General features: G+C 40.7%; 4 protein-coding genes across 5 annotated transcripts; 3 read left to right on the forward strand and 1 right to left on the reverse strand.

The window, feature by feature from the left end:
- Nucleotides 1–2,240, forward strand: LOC6616745 (eclosion hormone). Of its 2 annotated transcripts, none has more exons than XM_032721310.1 (4): nt 1–73; nt 1,330–1,509; nt 1,587–1,615; nt 1,840–2,240. In XM_032721310.1, the coding sequence occupies exons 2-4, from the start codon at nt 1,401–1,403 to the stop codon at nt 1,993–1,995; spliced, it is 294 nt and encodes a 97-aa protein (XP_032577201.1). In that variant the 5' UTR covers nt 1–73; nt 1,330–1,400; the 3' UTR covers nt 1,996–2,240. The 2 variants fall into 2 exon arrangements, with proteins under 2 accessions (XP_032577201.1, XP_002041082.1); XM_002041046.2 differs by having other exon boundaries at nt 2–73; nt 1,334–1,509.
- Nucleotides 2,241–2,401: 161 nt separating this feature from the next.
- LOC6616747 (peroxidase) lies at nt 2,402–23,339 on the reverse strand. Its single transcript, XM_002041048.2, has 10 exons — nt 22,882–23,339; nt 12,827–12,985; nt 7,925–8,007; nt 7,576–7,666; nt 4,763–5,151; nt 4,421–4,594; nt 3,389–4,319; nt 3,056–3,334; nt 2,895–2,991; nt 2,402–2,828 (listed from the first exon to the last, which is right to left on the reverse strand). The coding sequence occupies exons 1-10, from the start codon at nt 22,890–22,892 to the stop codon at nt 2,781–2,783; spliced, it is 2,262 nt and encodes a 753-aa protein (XP_002041084.2). The 5' UTR covers nt 22,893–23,339; the 3' UTR covers nt 2,402–2,780.
- LOC6616748 lies at nt 8,216–9,945 on the forward strand. Its single transcript, XM_032722084.1, has 5 exons — nt 8,216–8,452; nt 8,527–8,718; nt 8,779–9,090; nt 9,487–9,616; nt 9,677–9,945. The coding sequence occupies exons 1-5, from the start codon at nt 8,234–8,236 to the stop codon at nt 9,760–9,762; spliced, it is 939 nt and encodes a 312-aa protein (XP_032577975.1). The 5' UTR covers nt 8,216–8,233; the 3' UTR covers nt 9,763–9,945.
- Nucleotides 14,513–14,936, forward strand: LOC116801583 (vasotab). Its single transcript, XM_032722085.1, has 2 exons — nt 14,513–14,741; nt 14,805–14,936. Exons 1-2 carry the CDS (start codon nt 14,528–14,530, stop codon nt 14,879–14,881), a joined length of 291 nt encoding a protein of 96 aa, XP_032577976.1. The 5' UTR covers nt 14,513–14,527; the 3' UTR covers nt 14,882–14,936.
- Nucleotides 23,340–24,732: the final 1,393 nt, after the last annotated feature.

The raw sequence follows: 24,732 nt of genomic DNA on the forward strand, positions 1-24,732 counted from the left end.
ACAAACGTGTTGCCAAGTACTTGGCGAGTAATCCAAAAAGCCCACACCTTCGCTGCCAAACAATCAACTACCGGTAAGTTTCGAGTACCGTTCCTACGTCACTGGCCCGAAAAATCTTAAGCCTGTCTCGAAAGTGTCACGCCCACAAATCGCTGCTTATATGACGTATACGCCGCATGGACTTAACTCATTACTCATACGTTGGCGCGTGTTGCCAATTAGTTAGGAAACATACAATTTGTGGCGCATAAAATTAACATAACTACAAAATTTCCCACGATATGGTTGACTTTTTTGTTTGTTCATTTTTCATATTTTAATTTGTGAGATTCGCTGGAAAATATTTATATCGAAACCAGTTGGCAGCGTGTCCGGTTGGAGGCAGGACAAAAGAATTCTTATTTTATTTTCATTTTACTGGGGCGAAACGTATTGTTGTGGCGGCATCTGGTCTTGGATCCGTTCTACGCTTTACATTTTAACCATATTTTTACTGCATTTACAGCGCCATTAATTAATGGGCTCGCCAGTCGCATACGATTTGCATTCATTACGATTTCAGTTCGATTCGGCTGTGTCCGTTCGCTTGACACTTCCTGATACTATAGCAGTTTTTCAAAAAGAGCTTTTCGCCGTTGCTACTTTCTTTCCCAAGTCCGGTGAATTTTTTAATGTGCTCTTGAAAATCGGGGAAATTTTTGTAAAGTAATGTTTCTTGGGGATTTGCCATTGTGGATATTGTTTTGTGATTATCCTAAGTAATCCTTACGAAATATTTTGTTTGGGTTCTTTACGGACTAATTTTGAAATCATCAATTTACCCTTTACGAAAATTCTAACGAAATCCTAATTAAATAAACAATTTTTTTTGTCGTGTATTAGATCACATTTGATATATCATTAATTATTTAAATAAATATCTACAGCTCATTTATTCAGCGCCCATTTAAAAGTGTCATAAAATCTGTTCAGATAATTATGCAAATTAAACAAACTCTTTTCTGAGGAGAACACATTGTTAAATTGCGTAAATTTGCGTATCGCCCGCTACTTGGCATACGCTTACAAAATAAAATGGGTATTTGATTGGGCTCGAATCGATTTCGATTGGCTCAAAGACCTGACGTATTTTAGCGCCACTGGGGCTGGCTTGTCGTGTCGACTTGTCTCGCATCTGCGACCGGCTTCAATAGTTGCTTTTTTATTTTTTGCTGCCGTATCTGGCTTCTTTACTCTGTTAAGCTTTCGCATCTGCGTTTGGGCCGAGAGCATATGTATATAAAATAAGAAGACAAACGAGCGATAATAATTATTTCCAATCCGCTCTAGACAGACAACGGTCGCAAGCTAGTCAGCTCCCCAAACAAATCCGTTTGAATCAAAGCACCAATTCCATCATCATGAACTGCAAGCCCTTGATTTTGTGCACCTTTGTGGCAGTTGCAATGTGCCTGGTGCATTTTGGAAATGCATTGCCCGCCATAAGTCATTATACGCATAAGAGATTTGGTAAGCTATATAAATTATCTACCTTTTTTTTATGCTCTTTTACTAAACTACCTTTTCTGTTTTATGTTTCCTTGCAGACTCCATGGGTGGCATTGATTTCATTCAGGTGGGTTAGCAATTTAAGTTTTAGTGATTTTCAACAAAAAATATTTAACTTAGATCATTTGATCATTATTAAAATGATGCCAAAATGTACTTGCCTTTCAGGAGTAGTAATACTTCCACTTGAAATGTATAATTAACTTTTGTAATTTGATCCTGAGATTTAAATATTAGTTTCCTTAAAAATTCCACAAATTATATTAACAAAATTGTTTATTTCTTATCCAGGTGTGCCTTAATAACTGCGTCCAGTGCAAGACCATGCTGGGAGATTACTTCCAGGGACAGACCTGTGCCCTTTCCTGCCTCAAGTTCAAGGGCAAAGCCATCCCGGACTGCGAGGATATAGCCTCTATAGCCCCGTTTCTGAATGCGCTCGAGTGAAGCGATAAGAGGCGCCTCTTGTGCGTTGTGTGTGGTGGTGTGTGCTTTTATGGCCTGTGACTCAGGTGTGGATTTGGGTCAATGTGATGCTCAACACGATGCTCAAGTCTTGGCGATCTTGGCTGCTGATGTCGACCACAACGATGATGAAATTACTTTTGCTAAACAACTGACTTTCCAGCGCGAAACCAAAGAGTTCCTATTAACTTGTAATTGTGTAGTGAATAAACAAATACCAAGAAAAATGTGTGCTGTGTTGTTACTAAAGTTGCTTTTGAGCATGAAGTGGGTGTTAGTTAAATCTTTTAATGGATTGATTGGATTAAATTGATTAACAAAAAGTTGATCTGTGTTTTTTATCTTAATGCATTACTTACCAGTATCTACTAAAAAGAAATTAAACAAATATGGATTTTAAATTTTATTTAAAAAATACTTGCATATACAAAAACTTACATCGAGATATATTTTTAAAATTATTTATGTTTTCTTTTTCTGATTGCTTCGATATGCTTTAACTTAAACGCTCTATTTCTGCTATTTAATATTAATATATACAGAATGTAGGGTTCATGCTGGAAATGCTGGAAAGAGCTCTGAAGAAATGGCAGTGTCAAAACTACTGACTCGCTATAGAAATGCGGATGGTGAGCAAAGACTAGTTGAGGGACTAAGCAGTAAGAAGTGAAAAGATTTTGAACTATAGAAGACAGACGGTACAGGATATGGAGTCAAACAAAATGAATCGAGATTGTAAAACAAATCGTGAGAAACACAAATGGCATTTACTTCCTAAAGTTCAGCAGCGTGTCGGGAATTTCATTGATGTAGTTCTAAAAGCATATAATAAGGTGTGTTAATATATGTTCTAAGAGTTGATTCATCGATTGTTAACTTACATAGAGAGAGGGATCTACGCCATGACCGCCAAAGTCCGCCCATTTGGTCAGATCAATTGATGGAATAATACCGCTCTTGCAAGGCACTCGTGGGTTGCTAAAAAGTATTCAAAAATATGTATAATTTATCATCAATATTTTTTGAGGAAATGTATACTTACATTTCATGATCCGGTAAGACCATGGGGTAGATCTGCACAGTATCAATCAAGTCGGTGTTGTCGCAGATCAATCGGGATAGCTTCGCCTTGCGAATCTCCTGCAGTTGCTCGGGCGAAAATGATGAGGGCTGGTTAGGCAGCTCATACCAGAAGCGATCCCCACGACGCAGGTAACTCATCTGGGTAGCGATAACACAGGCAAAAGTAGGTCCCAACATGGAACCGGGAAGTGATTTTTCAGAGACGCCTCCAGACCAGAGATCAATATCAGCAGGGTGTCTAAAATATATAAGATTAACGTAACAATCCAAAGGAATCCCTTCTAAAACCTACTCGAATATGCTGCCATATCGCAGAACAGTCTCGTTGGGCATGGATCCGTACATCTCATCCCAGGTGTTTGAGGTGGGCAGACCGCAGAATTTACGGAACTCCATGTAACCGGGAATACCAAACTCCCGACCGCGCTGCATATTAAAGGACACCAGATCCATTCCAAACCGGGCGCCCTCCTTTTTGAACAGATGATTAGTGACCTCCTGGGTTATCGAGTCGTCCATAGCCTGGGCCACTTGGTTCATCAGACCCATGAAGTACTCATCCAGGACTCCAGCACGGTACAGATCATAGGGTCTCCTGATCAAATCCGACAGACGTTTTGAGGCAATAAACTTGTGGGCCTTGGACCAGCGTTCCACGGCAGTTGGCAACAGGGAGTGGCCAAATCGGAAGGCAGCTCCGGCAAATGAGTCAATGATGCCCGGATTCACTGTTGAATCATAACCATCCCAGTAGCCATCTTTCTGGAGCACCAAACCGAACTTCTCCATCACTTCCTTGCCCAGCAGAATGGGCAGAAATTCGTTGAAGGTGACATGCTGAACTATGGCGATATTGATGCGTCTAGCCTCCTGGAACAGCGTCTCATCATCCCAGTGCTTGTTGATCTGCGCCAATCCAGTGGCCAGTCGATTGTGTTCCCGCGCCATCAAGGTGTGCATGCAGGTGAGTACCAGTTGCTCATTAACGCGAATCTCACCGCCCTCGAAACAGTACATGCTCTTGTTGGGACGCGTGCATCCCTCGTCGGGAATATCCAGCTTCAGGGGCAGCAGATCCTTCAGACCGTACTCCTGGAACACGGGATTCATGCGCATCAAGCCTCCGTAGCCTGTTCTCAGCTTGCGGGCAAATGACTCTTTCACTCCGTAAACGGTATTGGCATCGATGACACCAGTCAAGGTGTTGAACTGCTGACGGGAGCCTAATAAACAGAGATGAAAGCATTTAGGTACCTTTCAATATATATGTATAACTAATAGGCAAACATAATTTATTATAAATATACATTTATTTTGAGCTCACCTAATTTGCAGCCTGGACGAGGAGAGGGGAATCCGCGCACGAAGTCAATGCACTTGACATTAAAGAGGCGATAGAAGTAATCGTCATCGGGAATGCGAATCTCGTTGCAGTACGGATGCTTCAGATGCAGTGGTCGCTTGCAGCACTCCTCGGGATCGTTACGGTTAATGGGATCTGAAATCGAATTATATCAAATGATTCTATTGGGATTTCCCAAAAAAAAAAAAACAAATTGTACTGCCAATTCAAGACAGACTGTTTCTCTACATTGAAATGCAGCAGCAATGCTGAACAATTGTATACTACAATTTTTCTTGCCAACGGTATTATTATTTAACTTACCCAATGGCGTTCCCGTCAGCGTGAAGTCGTGATCCATGAACTGACCCCAGGCGATGACCATAACGGTGCCCGCGTGATCGTGGAAACCGTCGTCGGGATGCATGGTGCGTGAAACCACTCGAGAGAAGGGCAAATCCCGACCAGTCACCGAAATTCTGGGAGCATTGATTCCGTCCGAGTAAAGTGGACCGATCAGGCGCTGGAACGGAGCATTAGCTGCCCCCCAAGTCGGGTGCTCGATGTTGTTGCAAAGGCCATCGAATCGCCGATATTTTCCAGGGCGACACTCAACTCCGGCGAAGAAGGGTGGACACACCTCACGAATCAGCGTCTTCGAGGTATCAATCGTAGGTAATCCTTTTTCGATTTCTTCATACGATAAGCCATATCTGAAAACATAATTACGTATGGAATTTAGCCGACACTTCATCTAAACGCAATTGCGGATATCGCTAAACTTGGCTCTTTCCTGCCGCCAACTTTTCGGGCAATCGATAATTACTTTTACACACACAAAAGTAGCACCTCGTTGAACTAGCAGTTGTAAAAATAATGAGTCAATAAAGTTTTTATAATAATAATAAATCAACTTAGTACACAGTTTGTCAAAATAAACTCAAATTGACAATATAAAATAATTATAATCAAGAACGAAGTCGTGTTGTAAATCCCCATCTAATTATCTTAACTGATACTTATTATTTTTGCCAGTGAACTCTTAAGATTTTTATTGGAAAATTGCAAAATTATCGTATTAGCCTAGTTAGTACCGCAATTAACGCGCTTTAGTTCGTCGACAGATATTGATGTTGATGCCTGGCGTTGACAGGCTTATATATTTTCAATTGGTTTCCAATACAATTTTTTATTAGCGTCTGAGACTTCAGTGCTGGCAAAAACTGTTATTTGTTGGCTGAGGAAGTTGTGTGTGCCGGCACATAAATCGCCAAAGGGACCGACATTAACTCTTCCTCGATGCATGAGAAAGCGAGAAAAGCCAAAGGGAAACTGCGTCCGGCTGGCCATTGTGTGAAGATGGGAAGTGGAAAACTGTGAAGCTTCACAGTCAATTGGGTCGGCAATTTACTCGCCGAGGTTGTAGGGTTGCAGCACGTGAAAGTACCAGCCAGTACCAGAAAAATGCAAAAGGGAGATCTTGAAATGCGATATCTTTCAATCGTCCATCATTGATTTACATGACCCGTTCGCTGATTTAAGTCGTCTCATTGTCTTCATAGAATGCCATAAAGCCAGGCGGCTGCTGGATTGGCCGTTTACAACATGTTATTAACCATAATCAAGAGATTATACAACGGCAATTCAGATGCTGCAGGTGCAACAGATGAAGAAGCTGCCCCCCCTTTGGTCCGTAAATCCGCCTAGACGTCGGGCTGAGTGAAAGTCGCACATGGGGAGGTGATGAGCTGAGCTGAGCTTAGGACACACAGACGCGGCGAGACTCCCAATTTGTGGCCAACTGACTCGACAACCCGCTTACACAGATCCCACTCCCCAAAAAGCACACAAAAAATAAAAACTAAATTGACCATAAAATGGTAATCGCAAATATACTAGCATTTACGATGTAACAAATATAAGATACTAGTGGGAATACTTTGTATGAAAAATTAAAACAGAAAATGTTTCTTAAGTTGTGGTAATTTTTTGGCAAGGATAGTATGGAACCAAACTAAGTATAACACTTTAATGCGATCTTATTAACTGGCTAAGCTCGAGATATAGTTAGCATTTATTTCAATACAGCGTCGAACCTTTGGGTCAAATAACACTAATTTAATCTAATCTTTAAATGTCTGGATTAAGTTTAAAAAATATTTTTTATCAACTGAATTTGTTTGTATACATTTCCCCCTGTGCAGCGGTCGAATCCGCTGCAGGGGCCAATAGTTGGCCAACGGATCGCATGGCAGAAAAAGGAAAAACCAAACTGGAAATGCAGTGCGGCATCTTCCGCAGCTTCTTTTCGAGGGGTAAGACAGTCACGCGCACTCTCACTGGCTTACTGGCTCACTATTCACTACTCACTACTCGCTGCTTACTGCTCACTGGCTGTTTGCAAAGCGGTCCATTGCATAATCGCCGTTTGTTTACGTCTGCGATGCGAGCTCCGCAAATAGCTGCAGATACTTTTTGTTTGGCAAAAATGCGGTTGCGCCAGTTGGGAAGAAGGCTTCGACGAGCTCTCGAATGCACTTCTTCGGCTGTCAGCCACTGGCCATCAGTCAAAAACGCCAGACAATTAGCATTTGCATGCGCCGAACTTTCAAAAAGAACTGTCGCACACACAGAAAAATCTTTTAAATCAAAAAAAATCTATGCAATTTGGTGGAAATGTTTATGTGAATGGAGCGGGTCATTAGGTTTTCAGGAACTTCAACTAATTTATATTTCACATTGATAGATTAATACAAATAATTGAAATAATTGACATATTTACTATCGAATATTGGTTCACTAAATCCTTTAGCAAAAAATGCTACTATTTTGTTTTGTGTGCTGACGAATTCTAATTCGAGTTTAGGTTCCGATTCGTGGCGAGCATAGAACCTTGGAGGCAAGAAAAGACTCATGAATATTTGACGACTGCAAGGGGTCGTTTCGGTGGTTCAGTGGTGCAATTATTGGTGGAGCAGTGGATCAGTGGTGCAGTGCACTGCACTGCAGTGGTGCGGTGGTGCACGACTTAACTGCCTTGTCATGCGTTATTTGGCAATCGTTATTAGCGCCGAGGGAGATGGAGATCGTGGGCGTGCCAGGGCAACTTTCAAATGCGTTTAGCGCTGAGTACTTACGTTCGGGCCAATTGAATGGAAATGTCGAGCAGCAGCTCGCCCACGGTGGCCAGTTCCTCCGGCTTCCAGTCAGATTTCGGTTGGGCCACATCTGCAATAAACGCATGTGTGCATTATAATCGGAAATTAAGGCCCACCATCAAAATTCCACATGTCAAATCTCAGGCAAATGTGGCTTAAAAGCCACAAGTTTAAGTTCCAGTATGAACCGTTTTATATAGAAAAGTACTTTTACAAATATTTTTAATTGAAAATTCATTTTAAATCAATATGACAAAAAATTAACATTTATTTTAAACTTGATTCTCTGAAAGGAGGCTCTACTGTATTGAATTTAGGATTAACTCACGAATACGCTTGCGTGCATCCAAGTAGGCCGCATTGATGGCATCGTAGGTGATGCAAGTGCCCGGTCCATTGTTGTACGGGTTTCTGCAAGTAAATTGAAGAGAAAGTGATTTAGATTGGCAATAACAGGCAATTTGTCGCTTATCACATGCTAACCACACAACCCACATCCAGTTCTTCTAGGAAGCCTGCGCACTGACAGATAATAAAATTATTGCCAGGCCAGTGCGTTAAAAAGCCGCGTTGGAAGGAAACAGCCAAGTTCTTTATTCAGTTCACCATTTAACTTGGTCAAAGTAACATCGTCAGGATGAAGGAAGGAAAATTGGAGCAAACGCGCAGTAAACTAGAGCAAATACTTAATATCCATAAGCCAAATTATCTGGATAGTACTTTTCAAGAGCTTCTTCCCAATTTTTGCAAAGAATCTCTATTCAGCGAAAAATGGGTTAAGTGGATCAAAATTGTTTTGCTAGGAATTCTTATTTTATATGGAGTAAAATACTACTATGAGGAAATGCAGGGAAAGGTATGGGAATTATAAGTTGGACAAAATGTATTTAAGAACAACCACTTTTTTATTTTCTTTGTGTTTTCTTTTAGAATTGCGCTCTATCATTGCCTCGCAACTTGCGTTACGCCTTCCGACCGCCTGAAAATTGTAATTTCTGTGCAAATATTAAAAATGTGCCGCGACTTAAAAATATTAGCCCCCAGGAGTTTGAGAAAAAATTCGCCTACAGTGCAGCGCCAGTTATCATTAGTGATGCCACTAAAAATTGGACAGCAATTTCGGTTAACTATCTATGAAGTCTTATAAAATCGCCTTTAATTTACAGTATATGCATATTGCAGTTATTTAACTACTGGTATTTTCGCGATGTTTATACCAAGGCCAAGCAAAAGCAGCACATAAGGGAATGCCAGTTCCTGCCGTATAAAACCGGATTTTTGGATATCTATGACGCTTTGGATATGCCCGAGGATCGGGTGGAGCTAAAACCAGGCGAACAGCCCTGGTACTTCGGCTGGAGCAACTGCCATGCGGAAACCGCTGAGGAATTCCGAAGGCACTATGGTAGACCATATTTTTTGCCCGAAGGCTCGGAAAACAATGCAGTTGATTGGTTTTTCATTGGCTCATCCGGCTTGGGGGCCCAAATGCATGTAAGTTTCGCTTATTACTCTTTAGGTACTCTTTAGATACAATTTATATTTTTTATATTTTTCTAAATTCTGGCTAATGAACGCCATTTTACAACGGCTCATATATTATACATACTTAAATTAGTAGACAGTAATAGTGAACTGTTTTATATTTTAAGGCACACTGATTTATGACAAAAAAAAATGCGCTAGTGCAGTATAGTAATAATAAAAAATACTTATTATCCTTCAAATCAAAAAAAACAAAAGATTTTAATGTACTTCCCGACACTTTTACTTCAAAACCCCACTTATGAAATGTTATTTTACATATAATAATTAATATAATATATTATATATAATATTTTACATATAATAATAACCTCTTTGCTGATTTATGTTAAATGTGTCTTGCAGATCGACAACGTGAGACTGCCATCGTGGCAGGCTCAGCTGGCGGGTAGCAAGCGATGGCTACTGGTTCCACCTCCCGAGTGCTACCTGCAGTGCCGGAGATTCGACGTGGTGGTCCAGCAGGGCGACATAAGTGAGAAGTCACTCGAAATGGCGCTTAAAGTGCACCCACTACTAATAAGCATATTTCCAGTTGTGTTGGACACGAACAAATGGTACCACCAGACCTTTGTGCAGCCGGGAGCCATCAGCCTGACCATTGGGGCTGAGTACGACTAGAGTTAACCGGCTGCATGCGGTTTTTCCTCGTGACAGGAAACGGCTGTCCCAAACATCTCCATTCGGATTCGGACACAAATATGGCCAACTGTTACTGTTACAGTAACAAACTTAACTTTAACATTGCCATATTACTCTGCTTTAGCCAGCCGGTTTGTTAATTAAACTCCAAAAACACGCAAATTTCTTATGTCGAACAGCTGCGTCTCAGCAGTTTGGGAAAATCTAACCAAATTGGGGGGCCACTGCCACTTCCTCGAACGGTGCGACATGTAAAACGCGTGTCAGGCGACAACGATGCGTGTTAACAATGCGTAAGTATTAAGTAATTACAACAACAGCTGGAGCAACTGCAGCAGCAGCAGCAGCAGCGTATTCAGAAAATCTGCCCACAAAATCCGAAGCAGCATTGCGAGCTCACGCAACCCAAAACCATTTCGGCTAAAAGCAACATTTTTCACGAACTTGCAGACATTTTACCCTCTCACTGGGTAATTTTCCTCCGCTTTTCAGTTTCCTTTTAAAGTTTTTGTGAGCTTAGAAACAGGAATAGAAGCACTAATAGGATTAAATTTTGTTTCTAGCTGATACATTCTGATCTGAAGCAATTTAGATGCGAGAAAAATATTAAATAGCTTACCTACGGAATTATTTTCAAATAAATCATATTTGGTTCAGGATACAAAAATATAACATTTCAAATTAGAATAGATTTTATTTATTTTGGCAGGGTATCTAGCTAGCGCCTTGCGTATGTAGCAACTTTCGTGAATATTTCTTTGGCAAATTTGTCAAATTGAAATCGAAAATGGCCATGTCTGGCACTTAACTGGTGTGCCTGTTAATTTTGTACCAAAAATCCAGTCGAGAGCACTCTCGCACAAAATTTACGAGACCCGGTTAAGTTCAATGTGCGCATAGCCAGAGTTTTGGGCCAACTAGAAAGTGGCTCGCATGCGGCACGCACTGCGTCGCTTGCTGCAAGCCACTTTGGGGCCAGTCCACGCCCCAGACACGGACTTGTACTTGTTATCCTGATTGTAAAGTAAAAACTAATGTTATGAGTCCCGGGCTGGGGATCGCAGGTGCGCTGAGAGCCCCGAAACGCCAACACTTCCTCATCGGTATTGAGTTGCAGCGGTCTGTTACACGCGGCGTATGCGTAATATTGTGAATAATTGCAAAAGCGTGTCGTAAACTCGCAGTGAAAAATATTCAAATATCATTTATCTATGCGGCCTTTTACAATCTTTTTTTTCGGTTATATTTCTTTAGAGACTCTGGGGAGCTACTTCGCTTACGCAGACAGTGATGCAGAAAACAGATGCAGATGCAGATACAGATACAATTGCAGACTTTTAGCAGACGGAGCAGAGGCCGCAACGAAAGTGGCCCCTGGCAAAACCTGTATTTAACTTTTAAGTAGGTTGCTGCGACCAATTTTGTTTCTCTTTTTTGCTTGCATTTTTCCCAGCTGACTCTGGTCAGCCAGGTTCAATACCCAGGCCAAAGTCAGCGATAACGACTTGGCCCGATTGACCCCAAAAATTAGCTTCGCTTCGCGGTGACCCCCAGCACTCAAAGACAATCGACAATTGAACAATTTGCAATCTCAATCTGGATCGTGTGACATTTAAACTAAGTGTGTGTCATAAGTGCTGCACTGTTAAAAGTCATTGCCCATTAGGATCTTCAGTTATAAGCATAATCTTCAGAAATTATAGCAACGTGGTCACAGTTTATATCTTTTTTTCCTGTGCAGACTGAAGTTCAGTTCGGTAGGCTCTATGTGTTGGCAGCGTTTCAAAGTCACTTTTCGAAATCATCTCGATACAAAAGTTTGCCATCAATGGCTGCTGCAGCCCCACGGCAGCTCAGGTGTTTTTATTTTATTTAGGTATTTTTCTTTTATTTTTCCTTTGGCATCTGCAAGTGTTGCAATGCCATTTGTTTTGGGTTGCCGCTGTTGCCTTGCTATTTTTGTTTGCGGCTTTTTGTCGTGCGGTTTTGATTTTTTTCTTTTACTAATAAATCGCGCAGGTCTGTCAGGTGACTTCATGATGCGTTCGTCTGCATCGCATGACTCTGAAAAGCCAAAAAGGCTGTCGTCGCCGATTCGAGGCCAGAAACCATTTGCTGATTGCCATTAACGAGCCGACGTGACAGCGAGTGAAACATAAGAAGCCATCATCACACCTGAGAACCCATTTTCCGAGCCATATGTTATTTCCACTACTGTGCTTTTCTACACCCTCTGTGGAGTATTGCCGGAACACATATCTTTGAAGTGCAGGCCGGTACCATAAGATCGCTGGTTATACTATTACTAATTAGAGAGGAGGCCTAATCAAGTCAGTTCCTGGTGTCCGAAAAGAATAGGCATTTATTTATAGGAACAGCTATGAAAGTTTCTTGAGTTTCTAAAAACAAAGTTATGAATCCCTAAGAAATTCGCATGCGATAAAGACGTCGGCTGTCAGGAGTCACTACTAACTTAGTTACCCGCGTTCAGCAACAGATGCAATCAGTTCGCTCAGCAGGCCTCCGACCAAGAAATATATATATTTGCTGGGATAATATGGGAATATTTATCCCTAGACTGTGCAACATGCAGACGTCAACGTCAAAAGCTGGTTGCCGAATGATTGCCACTGCTGTTTGTGCTACTAATGATTGGCTCAAAGCTCGTGTGTTGTGTTGTCGTAGGTGTATAGCCATGTTTCCACCGCTCAAACAAGCTGAAACCAAGATTTATGGGTGTCAGTCGGGCAGTTGTACACTGCGAACAAATTGCAACGAAATGGGGGAGTAATATAGATTTCCAAGACGTAATTCAACTTTTCAGGTCTACGCTACTTACTGCCACTTAAATGTTATGTAGTATGTTTTTAAGGATTATACGGATTGGTCTGTAATTATGACTTCAGTTTTTCAGTTTCTTATACTCTGCACAACGTTTCGGTGTCAACGTTCAAATATTTGAGACTCAAACATAACCCAGAATGCCACCAAGCCACTTTTTCTGCCACAGCAGGCATGGCATACAGTTTCTATTTGTACTCACAAAGTGCCGCGGAATAGATTCACATTGTAGTCGTAGACGGAGGAGCGACCGGGTCCGGCCAACAGAAGTGCACAGTCGGATCCGTGGGCCGTCTGGAGTTGCTCACCAAACTGATGGTACTGCGCATGCGCCACCGCCGCCAGTGACAGTAGAAGTATTCTGCAAAGATACGTAGGCAAAGTAGGTAAATTAACACGTTATGCTGGCAAACAAGCGGGAAAACAGTCACGCCCCTTTGACAAATGGCAACACGCCTGCGGCCAGAGGCATTAATCAGTCACTCAGCTACTAGGAAAAGTAAGACATAAGCACTGAGAGAAAAGTTAGCCACCTTACCAATTTGAAAACACTTATTTGATAATTTTAAAATAATTATAATAAGTTGCTATTGGCATTCGATTCGTTATAGTAACAGATATTGTAGTATATTATAATATCTTATAGAATCACAGATTTTATAGCATACTATTAGTTAATATATTCAAGTGACAACCACCATAAAGTCGGTATCTATAGAATCAATTTTGATCAATAGTATGCACATTCTTATATGCAAATTCAACTGTAAGTGGCAGCTGTCGGTCGATCGGCAGTCGACGGAGCCCATGTGCCCATATCCCCAGTTGCATGTTGCTTTTTGGGCTCCCCATTGTTTCGGGCGTTTCTTTATCTACCGGCAAAAAGGGGCGGCTGGGGAATTCGACATCTGACAACTGGCAACCTTGCTTTTATTTCGCGATTTTAAGGCGATCTGATTTATGACTTGCAGCGCGTGTTAATCGCTTGTTAGCTTTTGTCGCCGCACAAAAAGCGAAAGCCAAAAATAAAAACCTTATATTTTCGGGCAATTGTTAACGGCTTTTGATAAGTATTGATATTGATTGCCATTGTTGCTGCGCCCCCGGCTAACAGTGAAAGTTAGGTGTAGGCATGCCATGACCCTTTTCTTATATAATCGAAAACAAGGTTCACCTCAAATACCCTTTAACATATTGGCATCGAAGTAACTGGATTTAATTGATATTTTGAAAACAATTGATTACTTTGTTTATTTAAGTAACTCGTTCAACCACGCAGCTTAGAATTAATTAAGTGATGCTCGATAAAGATTGTGAAATGTTTTAAGTAAGCCGCAGATAGAATTTCTGTAGCAAATGCAGTAAATATGGCCAGATGCATATATTTAATGCGAGTTATTGGCGGAGTCTTTGAAATAAATACTAGATGGATTTTCAATAATTCCCAATGTTTTGTTAATTTTTCTTAGCAAGTTAATATTTTCGTCAATAAGGTAAGCACTATAAAATGGCGAAATTATGACTTTGCACTCGACAGTAAATAGTGAAAGTATTTTGCTATCCACTTGCTATCAAGGGTTTCATGAAAATGAAGGGCACAGAGTTTCCCGGCCATCGGTGCTGCTTATATAATCGCCAAGGGAAACAATAACGCACTTAAGTCCTTTCACTTTTCGCTTGACAGTTTGCTCTTTCTTTTCGCTGACCAAGTCAAGTGGAATACCTTTTAAGTGTATCACATTACTTGGGTTTACTGAACTCAGCTCCCCTGGGTGCATTTTTATTATAGTAAAATAAACATCTGTTTTTTAGATAATAGCTCAAAATTTAAATTCTCGCTTATAAAAAGGTGACTCTGTAAGTTTTAAAATCATTCGAAAAACTAGAACTTATTGTGTACAACATGAAGTTTGTGACTGCTCTGTTGGTCATATCCTTGGGGATCCTGGTCTTGGCTGAGGCCGATCCAGGTGTGGAAAGGTGTCCTGGGGTTTGCACAAGGGAATATAGACCAGTGTGCGCCGAATGGCGTAGGGGTATAATACGTCCCATAGTCAGTCGATGCACCTTCTCCACTAAATGTGTTCTTAATAACCACAGATGCAGAACGAATCAAAGTAAGTCTATTTTTTCTAAAATTTTAATAAATAATATACGAAATGTTTAAAACTTAACAATAGATTGGGTAATCGTCGATGAGAGACGTAATTGCAGGCGTGAAACTCCGGATTGCGATGAGCTACGAAAATCGACCTAGAAATAAAATCTCTTAATGATATCTGTGCTTACAATAAAGCTGCATATTTTGCTCATTTAGCATATTTTCATTATCAGATTAAATATCTGTTTATCAGCTAAGAAACTAAAGAAACTTCCACTTTTAAAATGCTGTCACTGATATTTTACGATCATTCGAAAAACATAACTTTTGATTGCACAACATTAAGTTGTCATTCAAATCAAAGTAAGTTCAATCGACTGGGTTGTCATGAAAGACAGAATACTCCTTTTTTTACATCTTAACTATGATAGAGTGAGTTGATCGGCTTAACATTGAAATCCCTTGACGACCTTTTTGCATGGAATAAACCTTAATATGTCCGCTCATATTGCATTCGACTTTGATTAATCACCTACTCGATAAGTAAACAGAAGACTTGCTGACTCTTGGCCAATGTGCGGTCATAATTTGGGGTTTACGGCTAACACGATATGCAACTCTTTACGCTCCTCGCTTTAACTGAGTTAAATGAATTTTAAATCTGGTTACCAGCGAGTTGCTTTCATTTCGGTTTTCGCACAAGAGTGAATTTGGTTCAAGGCTGCCCTAAAATACTTCGTGTTTATGATCGCTTTCGGAGTGCCTAGTTCATTAGCCATCATGACAGGGCAATTAGAATGCAAACAAAACGCACTCGCCCACACAGTTGGTGTTTTCTTATTGGGCCGACATCGTGCCACGCCCGAACAAAAACGCGTGCCACAAGGGGGCAGTGGGCTTTTTGCAGATTTAATTGCCGGACCCCAGATGCAGATCAGAGTTGCAGGCCACTGCGTAAAGTCAATTAATTGTTGCTCGCCTTTGGGGCGACAGCTTTTGTGAAAGGCCAGCACGCAACGTCCTTCTGGCCAACCTGCCAACCGGGCAATATCCACACAACAGGTATGTATATATATGCATATGTACGTATCTGCAATTTATGCACACTCGCATGCATATGCAATCTTTACACCTGCCCGCAAGAGTCAATTAATTTCGGTTCGTCGATGGCTGGCCAAACGACTTTTACATAAATCGCACCACTGGCTTATCTAAGGCACTTGGCCACACCACCACTTAACTTTCGGATGACACACATATGCCGGGAAATTTGACCGCCTTATCGGGGAATGCAAGTCCCATGGTGCAAAAATTATGTAAGAAAGTAGAACACAAATATTAAAAATACTTAATTATTTATTAATGAATAAAATATAAGTCAAAATACTCACGAAAAGTGTGTAAAGCGCAAACAAAGAACGGGCGCAGTTGCCCAATTAAAGTCGCCATATAGGACGATCCCTGCCATATCTGTGCATATTTTAAAGCGCATCCAATAGTTGACATTTGCTAATAATATGTTTTTCCCCACATGCAGCGCTACGTTAATTGCCCGGTGCATTGTTAGACTTTGTATGTGGATGGCTGTGCCAATGGTATCTGATGGCACTTATGTCATCTTAAAGCTGGGAGCAGGGCCCAACTTTTAGCCCCCGAAAAGGGGCGTGGCAAGTGCATAGGACTTTTTGTTCAGATCTTCTTTGTTTGCAGCTTGCCACATCACTCGTATTGTTGAGCTTTGGCTCGTATGTAAATTGCCCCTTCTTAGCCAGTATTTGATGTCATGAAAATGTGTGGAAATGACTTTTGTAATGCACAGAGAAATTTATAATTTTTCTTCGTTGCGTTTTCATTGAAAGTGATAGAGTATTGTGAAATGAAAATATGACAGAATTCCGAGTTTATCTCAAAGTTGATATGTGACGATAGTCGTTTTCGACGATGGTGATTAAGTGTGGTGAGGTAAAAATATGAAAGCTAGCATACTGCAGCTTAAAAATATTTTTAAAAATGTGTGGATAGCGTTTTTAACATGCTAATCGAAGTTTGTGGGAAGATCCCTGGTTTAACTTCGCACCATTTAGCTCAGATGATATAGATGACATTGCGATAACCGAGTGGAATTTAATATGTGCATTTTAACTCAAACTAATACTATTATTTACAATGTAGATTTTTGAGTACTTTTAGTCTTTTTAAACATTGAATATATAATTTTTTAGAATATTGTTCTATCTATAAACAGTGTATACTTGAGCTTACCTCAACATCTACTTTTAAAATTTTTAGAGCACCAAGACTTTAACTCCAAACCGCTCATTAGAGATCATTTATCTTTTGACTTATTACAACCCATACACCAACCGCATTTAAAAATATCCAAGTTAAAGCCACTCGATGGCCACGAGCCCGAGTGCCGATAATTGACGATGTGCAAATATCGCGGTTGTGTACTATTGCACTTTTAGCCACTCTCTTAGCCCATGCTGAATGGATCTCGTTTCTGGGCAAGATTGCTAATGCCAGAGCATGCTGCTTTAATTGTTGCACTTAGCTTTGCTCAACTCTGTGCTCTGGCCAATTGCTTAATTGATTCTGGCCAGACAGGTAGCGTTAATGTCCAATGTCTTCACATCCGCCTGGCATTTTGCAGGCAGCTGGGAAACAACTGTGCGAAACATATCGAATCGATGGGGCACACATGGCGCATACTTGATTAACGGCAGAGCAATTGCAACATGACGCACATTTGTGTGGAATTAGTGTCGCCTCCTATATTTGATTGTACCATAAATTGGCAATGCAGATTCGATGGCACACAGTACAAGGAACGATAAGCGGGCCATAGCTGCCTTAATTCGCTCCCTGACCCACAAAACGTTCGCGATCCTATCGCTGCGAGAAAATCTATTTGAGCTCGCGTAGCTACACGGAAAAAATTGTCATAAATTACGAATCTATTACACAACTATTTCGAAGATTTGGTCTCATATTTGTAGAGTATACAGTTGGCTGAAATATATCCGATTTTGCCAGTATATATATTAAGTATATGTAAATTCAGCGCAAGGCATACTTTTTGTATTATTAGACCTACAATTTCCATTTTTCTGTGCACATTTTTTGGCATGTGAAGGGTTTTGATATATCACCCGAACGGCACGCAATCGCGATAGCATCGGACATGGCTAACGTGCAGTTTATGGACTGCATGGTCTCGAATAGAATGTAACCGAACTGCAGCTGGCCAGCGAGTCGAAAGACCAAATATATTCGGCTTTTATCGCCACATCAACTGACTGATAACCGAAGCCGGCAATCTGACTCTTTTAACAGCTTATTAATTGGGCGGCCGCCCCTTGCAGATTTATACCTGGCCAACTTGCGGCTAATTGCAAACAAATTGCAGTGGCTAAGCCACATCAGCTAGACGAAGTCAGCGACAAATTCAATGCCAGGCTTATTGACCGAAAACGAAAACACTCAATGCAAAACTGGCTGCAGCCTGCCATTGATTGTGCATAAATCAAATGAAAACAACTTTGGCGTCTGACATTAATTTTGCACTCAGAGAAAAATTTCACATAAATTAGATTAAAGTGGTGATTGACGTGTAATCAATTAAATATTAAAGACTTAAAAGCTACGTCCATATTTTATATCATTAAAGCAAACCATATAACCAAATAAATCTTGATAAGGGGCAGTATTTTTACACATTATATGTTTATAATTTTTTTCAGTAAACTCGGCGAACAAGCCGACCGCCTTGACTTTCTTAGCCGAGTCTGAAGTGCACTTCACCGCGGCGTCTGAGCATCCTCAAAACCAAATGACAGGGAGTTGCGAGTGGGCCACGTGAGCAGCAGACGCCTTTCACCTGCCCGGGTCCACCACCAGGTTGCCCGAAATAGCTGCAACAATTACCAAATTTTGTGCTCGTACTTCGGTTTAGTGTGCGGCCGGCTCAGGCATTCAATAGCTCGGCAATGCTTGGCAATTGGCACATCAGCTTGATCATCGTCATCATCATCAATTTGAGTGCGAATGTTGCAAGCTCAAAATATATACAAAAATAGGCAACCAAAAAATGAAAAAAAAAAATGGAAACCCATGAGCACTCCACTTGGCCTGCCTACAAATGAGCCAAGTGAATATTCGGGTTCGGTTTTTTATTTGAATGTTGCGTTGCCCAGCATACCGACATGCAGCATACTTGAGCTTTATTTAAATAGTTTTCCGAAAAATATCCATGTGCACAGACACAAAATATGTAACTGGCGGTTGCATCTGTTACTGTTCAATTTGCACCGCTGCCTCACAGTTTTGCCGCCAGTTGCCACATAATTTCTGACGAGTGCACATACAAATCAAAGGCAGCACGCGATTTGGGTTACCAGGGCTCTCACGATCCCATTCGAGATCCAACCAGAGATCTGCTGCGAATTGCGTCGACAGCCCCTGCATTTCAATTAGCAATCTTCGGCGGGTTCTCTGATAAGCGGACAGCGCCGCACCGATCGCAGTTTTTCACTTTCGGTTCTCACGCTGGTGGGCGGGTTAATTAAAAGTAGCACTGAAAAAAAATCAAAGCTGACTTTTCATAAAAAATATAAAATTATTTATAAATATTAACGATACTTTCTCTTTCCCTTGTCATAAAAAAATATATTCCTTAAAATAATAAGAAACCCTTTTTTCATTTCGACACAGAACATAATTTGTAGAAATCTTTGCTGTACACACAGTGTACCATTTTGTCATACCCATTTGCTACACTTTCTCGACCTGTGAGTCGGCACATAAATAAATAAATAAACTATTTTCACCCGAACCACAGACCGAACTCGATCACCTTTTTAGGGGCCCAAAGATCGCGCTGAGGCACGTAGTTGTATCTTCAAATCAGTGTAAATAGGCGGCCCACCGCAGGCGTCCATTCATAAAGAGCAGCACGTTTGAGCACTCGTCCACTCAATCAAACCATCGCCAACATCCTCTTCACGATCCATGATCCCTGTTCGTTGGACTTTCTTTTGTTATAACATCAATCAGCAATGTTCGCGAAATCAAAGCAACATCAACAACAACGTGCAGGGCGCAAAAAATATCTAATTTACAAAAATATAGCGAAGATAGAAAACCCATTCAAGAGGTGATCGTTGCGGGCAGGCATGACGTGAATTCGGGGTTTGAAAGTGAAATGATTTTGAGTAATTTCCGTTAATGTAGCGCATTAATGGCGCATCATCAGCAGCATCCGAAAAGAAGGCGATCTTCGAGTCAAAAGTGAATGTTGACCAGCGTTCACTTCAAGAAATCGAGCAGTTGCAAAATATTGTGTACCCAACGATACACACATATATCCATCAATGTAAGGCCTCCAAATGATTTGTTTCAATGCTGCCACCGCTCTTCTCTGGGGCAAGGGATTGCATGAGCTGTGCGAGTAATTGTGGCAAACACATCAGACAGACATTTTGCCCAAATATGGGGAAAACAACGGCAATATGCTACCACAAGTCATGGCTTTTGCTGCCTCTTGTCTTGTGAACCTTGTAAGGCGGTTTATGTAACGAATCCAGCGCCAAACATATTGCCATTTGGCCACAAACAAAGACCCAAAAACACTGAACGATATGGGCACGGTAAAATTTCTATAGATTGAAAGCCCCACGTTGCATTTTTGGCATCTCAAACTATTTCTTTAATGACCTTAATGATAAGGTGAAACATTTTTTCAGTTCCGGCTCCTTACAATGTATCTCAGTGTGTCAACTCGCAGTTGGGCATATAAGCTATAGAAACTAGAAAACCTTTTAATATGCGTTTAATTTTTTGGCAAATCCCTAGTATTGAATTTTGAATGCCGTTCAACATAGGGAAGCTTGACTGTGACAGACTTTGGCTTTGGCCCTCATTAATACGCACCACAATGCGACTCCTTATCGTTCGGTCCCGATCTCGACTTCGTTCGATTTGAGTTCGATTTCGATTGGGATCTTTGAATGCACTTCGCATGCCGCTTTCCAAATTGGCACCAACGCCCTGCCACGATTGTCTGATTTATATGCGAGCATGCAAATGGAGTGGCTGGAGTGCATTTTGCCGAGTCAAAAGGTGCCGGCAGCCTTGACACAAATTCACCCAGGAGAGCGACAATCAACGACGTCCGCCCCCCTTTGGTCCACCGCTCACTGCTCATCACTCCTGTACCGCACTTATGTCTTCATTTTATAACAGTTTGCGCAGAGCTCGGGACCGGATTGGTGGCAAGTCACGAGGCAGATGTGGCCTGCGAGTCGGGAAAGCCAGGAAATCAACAGGTTGCTCTGTTTCTGGTCTTCTACATTTAAGGAGAAAGTAAATCGCTGCCTGATCGATTTCAGCTGGCAACTGGTTGGACGTGAAGTTCAACATCCATCCACAACAGGCATTGTGCAACTCGCTTTGAACTTCGCATCAAATGTTAATGACCCCGTTTGGCCAACAGCTAACAGCACAAGACCAAAACTAAAAAAAAGAGGTAAGCTGTTCGGTTCTTGGTCATAACTATGTTTTATGGGGGGACTCGGAAAAACAAATCAGCGAACGAGGCGACCCAGCAAACAACGGACAATTAGCAGGCGCTCGCTAAGTTCCACCCAGCCGGATTTTTATGCTCATTGCAGTGTGCCACGTTGGCCAGGTAATCGAGGTGTGAGCAGCTGCCGGCCAACTACCGTTAGCCAACAGAACTCGGGAAGTTATGACCATGTTCCCAAGTATATGACAAATCACCTGGACACGCCCGCCTCGACTAAGGCCGATTAAAACGAGGGCCAGCTTCGGCTTAGCCTTGGTTTAAAGCGGATAAGCTCCGGCTCGATCGCCTTGCACTAAGTTAAGAAATGGCAAATATGACAAAGTACATGTAAGCCAGCTTACGATTTTGTAATATAAAGCTGAATCCTTCAAAACTTAATAACCAAGTGAGATAAATAAATTCATTATGTAACCAGATTAATCTGAAGCCGAGTTTCAATATATTTTCAAAAGAAATCAAAATACTATTTAAAATTAAGCTGTTAGAACTGTTTTAATTTTTATTCATTTTTCACAATATTTAAATTTATGAGGAACAATTACAAATGCTTAATTTGTTGTAGATTCGTATACTTATTGGTAAAATGAACGTAACAAAATATAATTACATTTTGAATATAATTAATCTTTAATGAAAGAAAGTTAAATGGTGATTTTTTAGCACTTCGCTACATTGCAATTATAGTATAGTATTGCAATTATAGTATAGTAATTATAAATAGTCTTGGGTCTATCTTCTTTTCTTGCCGAGTTGAGATACTTTGCGCTTTAAGTTTATGCAGATAAATGCGCCAAACAATCGTATTGTTAAAATTCGCTATGCATATAATGGGTTTCTTGTATTAATTCAAACTATTTATAATGATCTAAACAGTTGTTTGTTGCATTCAAAAATTGCCTGGCGCTTAAGTCCTTATTTTTTGCCCTATACATAATTGCTTTTTAAATTGAAACCGAAATCTCCCGCTGAGCTCTATTTTAAGCCCGCATTGGAGGTGTGACTTGGAGGTTTTCGTCGGAAGCTGAAATGGCCAAGAGCGTGACCTATACGCTCATTAATTCCGTTGCTCCAGGCGCTGATTTGTTCATCATTACGAGCTGGGAATGGCTCGTGGATGGTCAGATAGAAAGTGGCAGGAAGCCATTAGCATGGGAAGTTGTTAGACAAGCAAAAACCTAACCAACTCGGCGAAGCAGTTGGCCTGAATATAAATGAAATAATCAAAACACATATATGGCGCAATGCCATTTAATCACTCGTCAAAAATCACAAGATTCACCGCACATGCCTAACGAAAGCTTTCTGTGCCAACGACTCAGAACTTTCCAGCTAACACATACATGGAGAATAATAAAAAAAAGACAAAACAGAACGGGAATGCCGAAGAAATGTTTACAGAAAGTTGTCATGAACCAGCAGCAGACAGAAACAAGGCTAGAACCAGTCTCCGACTTGGTCCAGACATTTCCGAGACGCCCAAACGCTCACTTGCCACACACAGGAAATTAACTGGAAAAATGTGTACCAAATCTGAAAATGCGGCTCATTAAAAAATAGCCAGCGTACATACCTTAAGATCATTTTGTTGACGTTGCACGTTGCCACTTGGCCGTTGGCCGCCGTTGTTAATGAAGTCTCGAAATGCGTCGGGTATATGGATGGGTAGGAGTTTGCTTATGTTTGGTTAGCGAATACTTAAAGCTGTGAATTAATCCACTTATAGCAGACGATGACCCACGCTTAGTTGGCCTTAATAAATACCGGACGAGTCGCGGGGAGTTCACAAAAGAGTTCGTTGCCTAAGTCTTTTGTTTGGTGCCAGAATTAACCAAGTAACGAACACTTGTCGCGGCTGCGGGTAACTTTTACTATCGGGTTTCACCCTTTTGTCACTAATTTCAACTTCTTTTCCAATGCACTTTGTTTCCTGAACACTCACTCACTCACACGAAAGGGCCCAGATTTCTTTTTCTTTTTTCCGCCTGCACAACCGACTCGGAGTGTGTCCAACAATTAACTGAGTTCCGCCAGCCGATGCTGCCACAGAAAAGCCAAAAAGAAGCTAACAAACGTAGCCGGCCCGCCGTCGACGTCGCCGTCTGCGGAGCAGCGATAGCAGTCAACAACTTCGGTTATCAGCTGCCAAGTGCCGGCGGCAGCAGAGGCAAAAAGCAAAATATATTCAGACGCCCCGAACGCGACTCGTTTTTGAGTGAAAGTTTGAGTTGAGTTGAGTTTGGCTGCGTATGCTTTGTTGTGAGGTGAATGTTTCCGTGGTGGGTTTTATAGAAAACAGTTTGTGTCTTAAGTCTTTTGATTTCAGCGTCAGATATTAATTTTTTTAATGGCAGTTTTAATTCTTTTTCTATACATATTAAGTGCATAATTTTATGAAATTATTATTTTAAAATTAAGGTTCCTATACTATACATTTTAAGATCTTTAAACGGTGACACAAGCCCAAGATAAGAATATACAATATTAATGGGCGCATAAATATTCAAAAAAGTATTGTTATATATTTGAATTTATTTTACTTTGAGCACTGAAAAATTCGTTGTAGTCTTTAATAAAGTGACTCTGAGTCTATTGAATGACATTTAAAATTGCTATTGGTAGGCAAATAAATTATTTAAGTACTTTAAAATGCAATAAAATAAGCAAAATAATATTTATGGCCGCCGGCAATATTTTGCAAAAAGTTCAAGGCTTGTATTGTATTACAATGCATTAGAATAACATTTATTTACGAGGCTTGACAACTTTTAAAATAAACCCCTTGCGCTCATAAGTAATCTACATTTAAATATTTTATTTATAATTTCTTATTGCTTATAATTAATGTTAAAAAATAACAAATAACAATAACAAAAACAAATAATATATGAATTCGAACAATAACATTTAAATTAACTTATGAAATCGGTTAATTTGGTGCTATCTCAATCTAAAGCTATTACAGTCTGTGAAACCATATACTCCCACATAATAAAAAACATTTCACTTTCAACAGCCAACCACTCGGTAATTACTTAGTGACGGCTGAGCCCCACAAAGCAACTCCTACTCCGGTATCTGCGATCTTCAATGCCCATTTAAAAATAAAATCTCAATCTGCAGTCTTTTTTTTTTTTTACACGTACTTATTCAATTTGCTAAACTGAGCTGCACCTCCGACAGACCAACTTTTTAGAGCCTCGTCAAATCAGCGGTATATCAGTGCGAGCCAATTAATTTAATTTGTCAAACCGCACATACAAATCTGGCGAGCCTTCATCATAAGTCAAAACTCGGAGGGAGCAATGCAAAAGAGGCTAACAATATTGAGCGTAAACCAGAAAACGTCAAAACGGAGGGCAATTGATATTAATTTCGCCCAAAAATAAAAAACACCGCCAAATTGAGTTTTCCTGTGGTAGAT

The sequence above is a fragment of the Drosophila sechellia genome, chromosome 3R (assembly GCF_004382195.2).
Source record: "Drosophila sechellia strain sech25 chromosome 3R, ASM438219v1, whole genome shotgun sequence".
Lineage (NCBI taxonomy): Eukaryota > Metazoa > Arthropoda > Insecta > Diptera > Drosophilidae > Drosophila > Drosophila sechellia.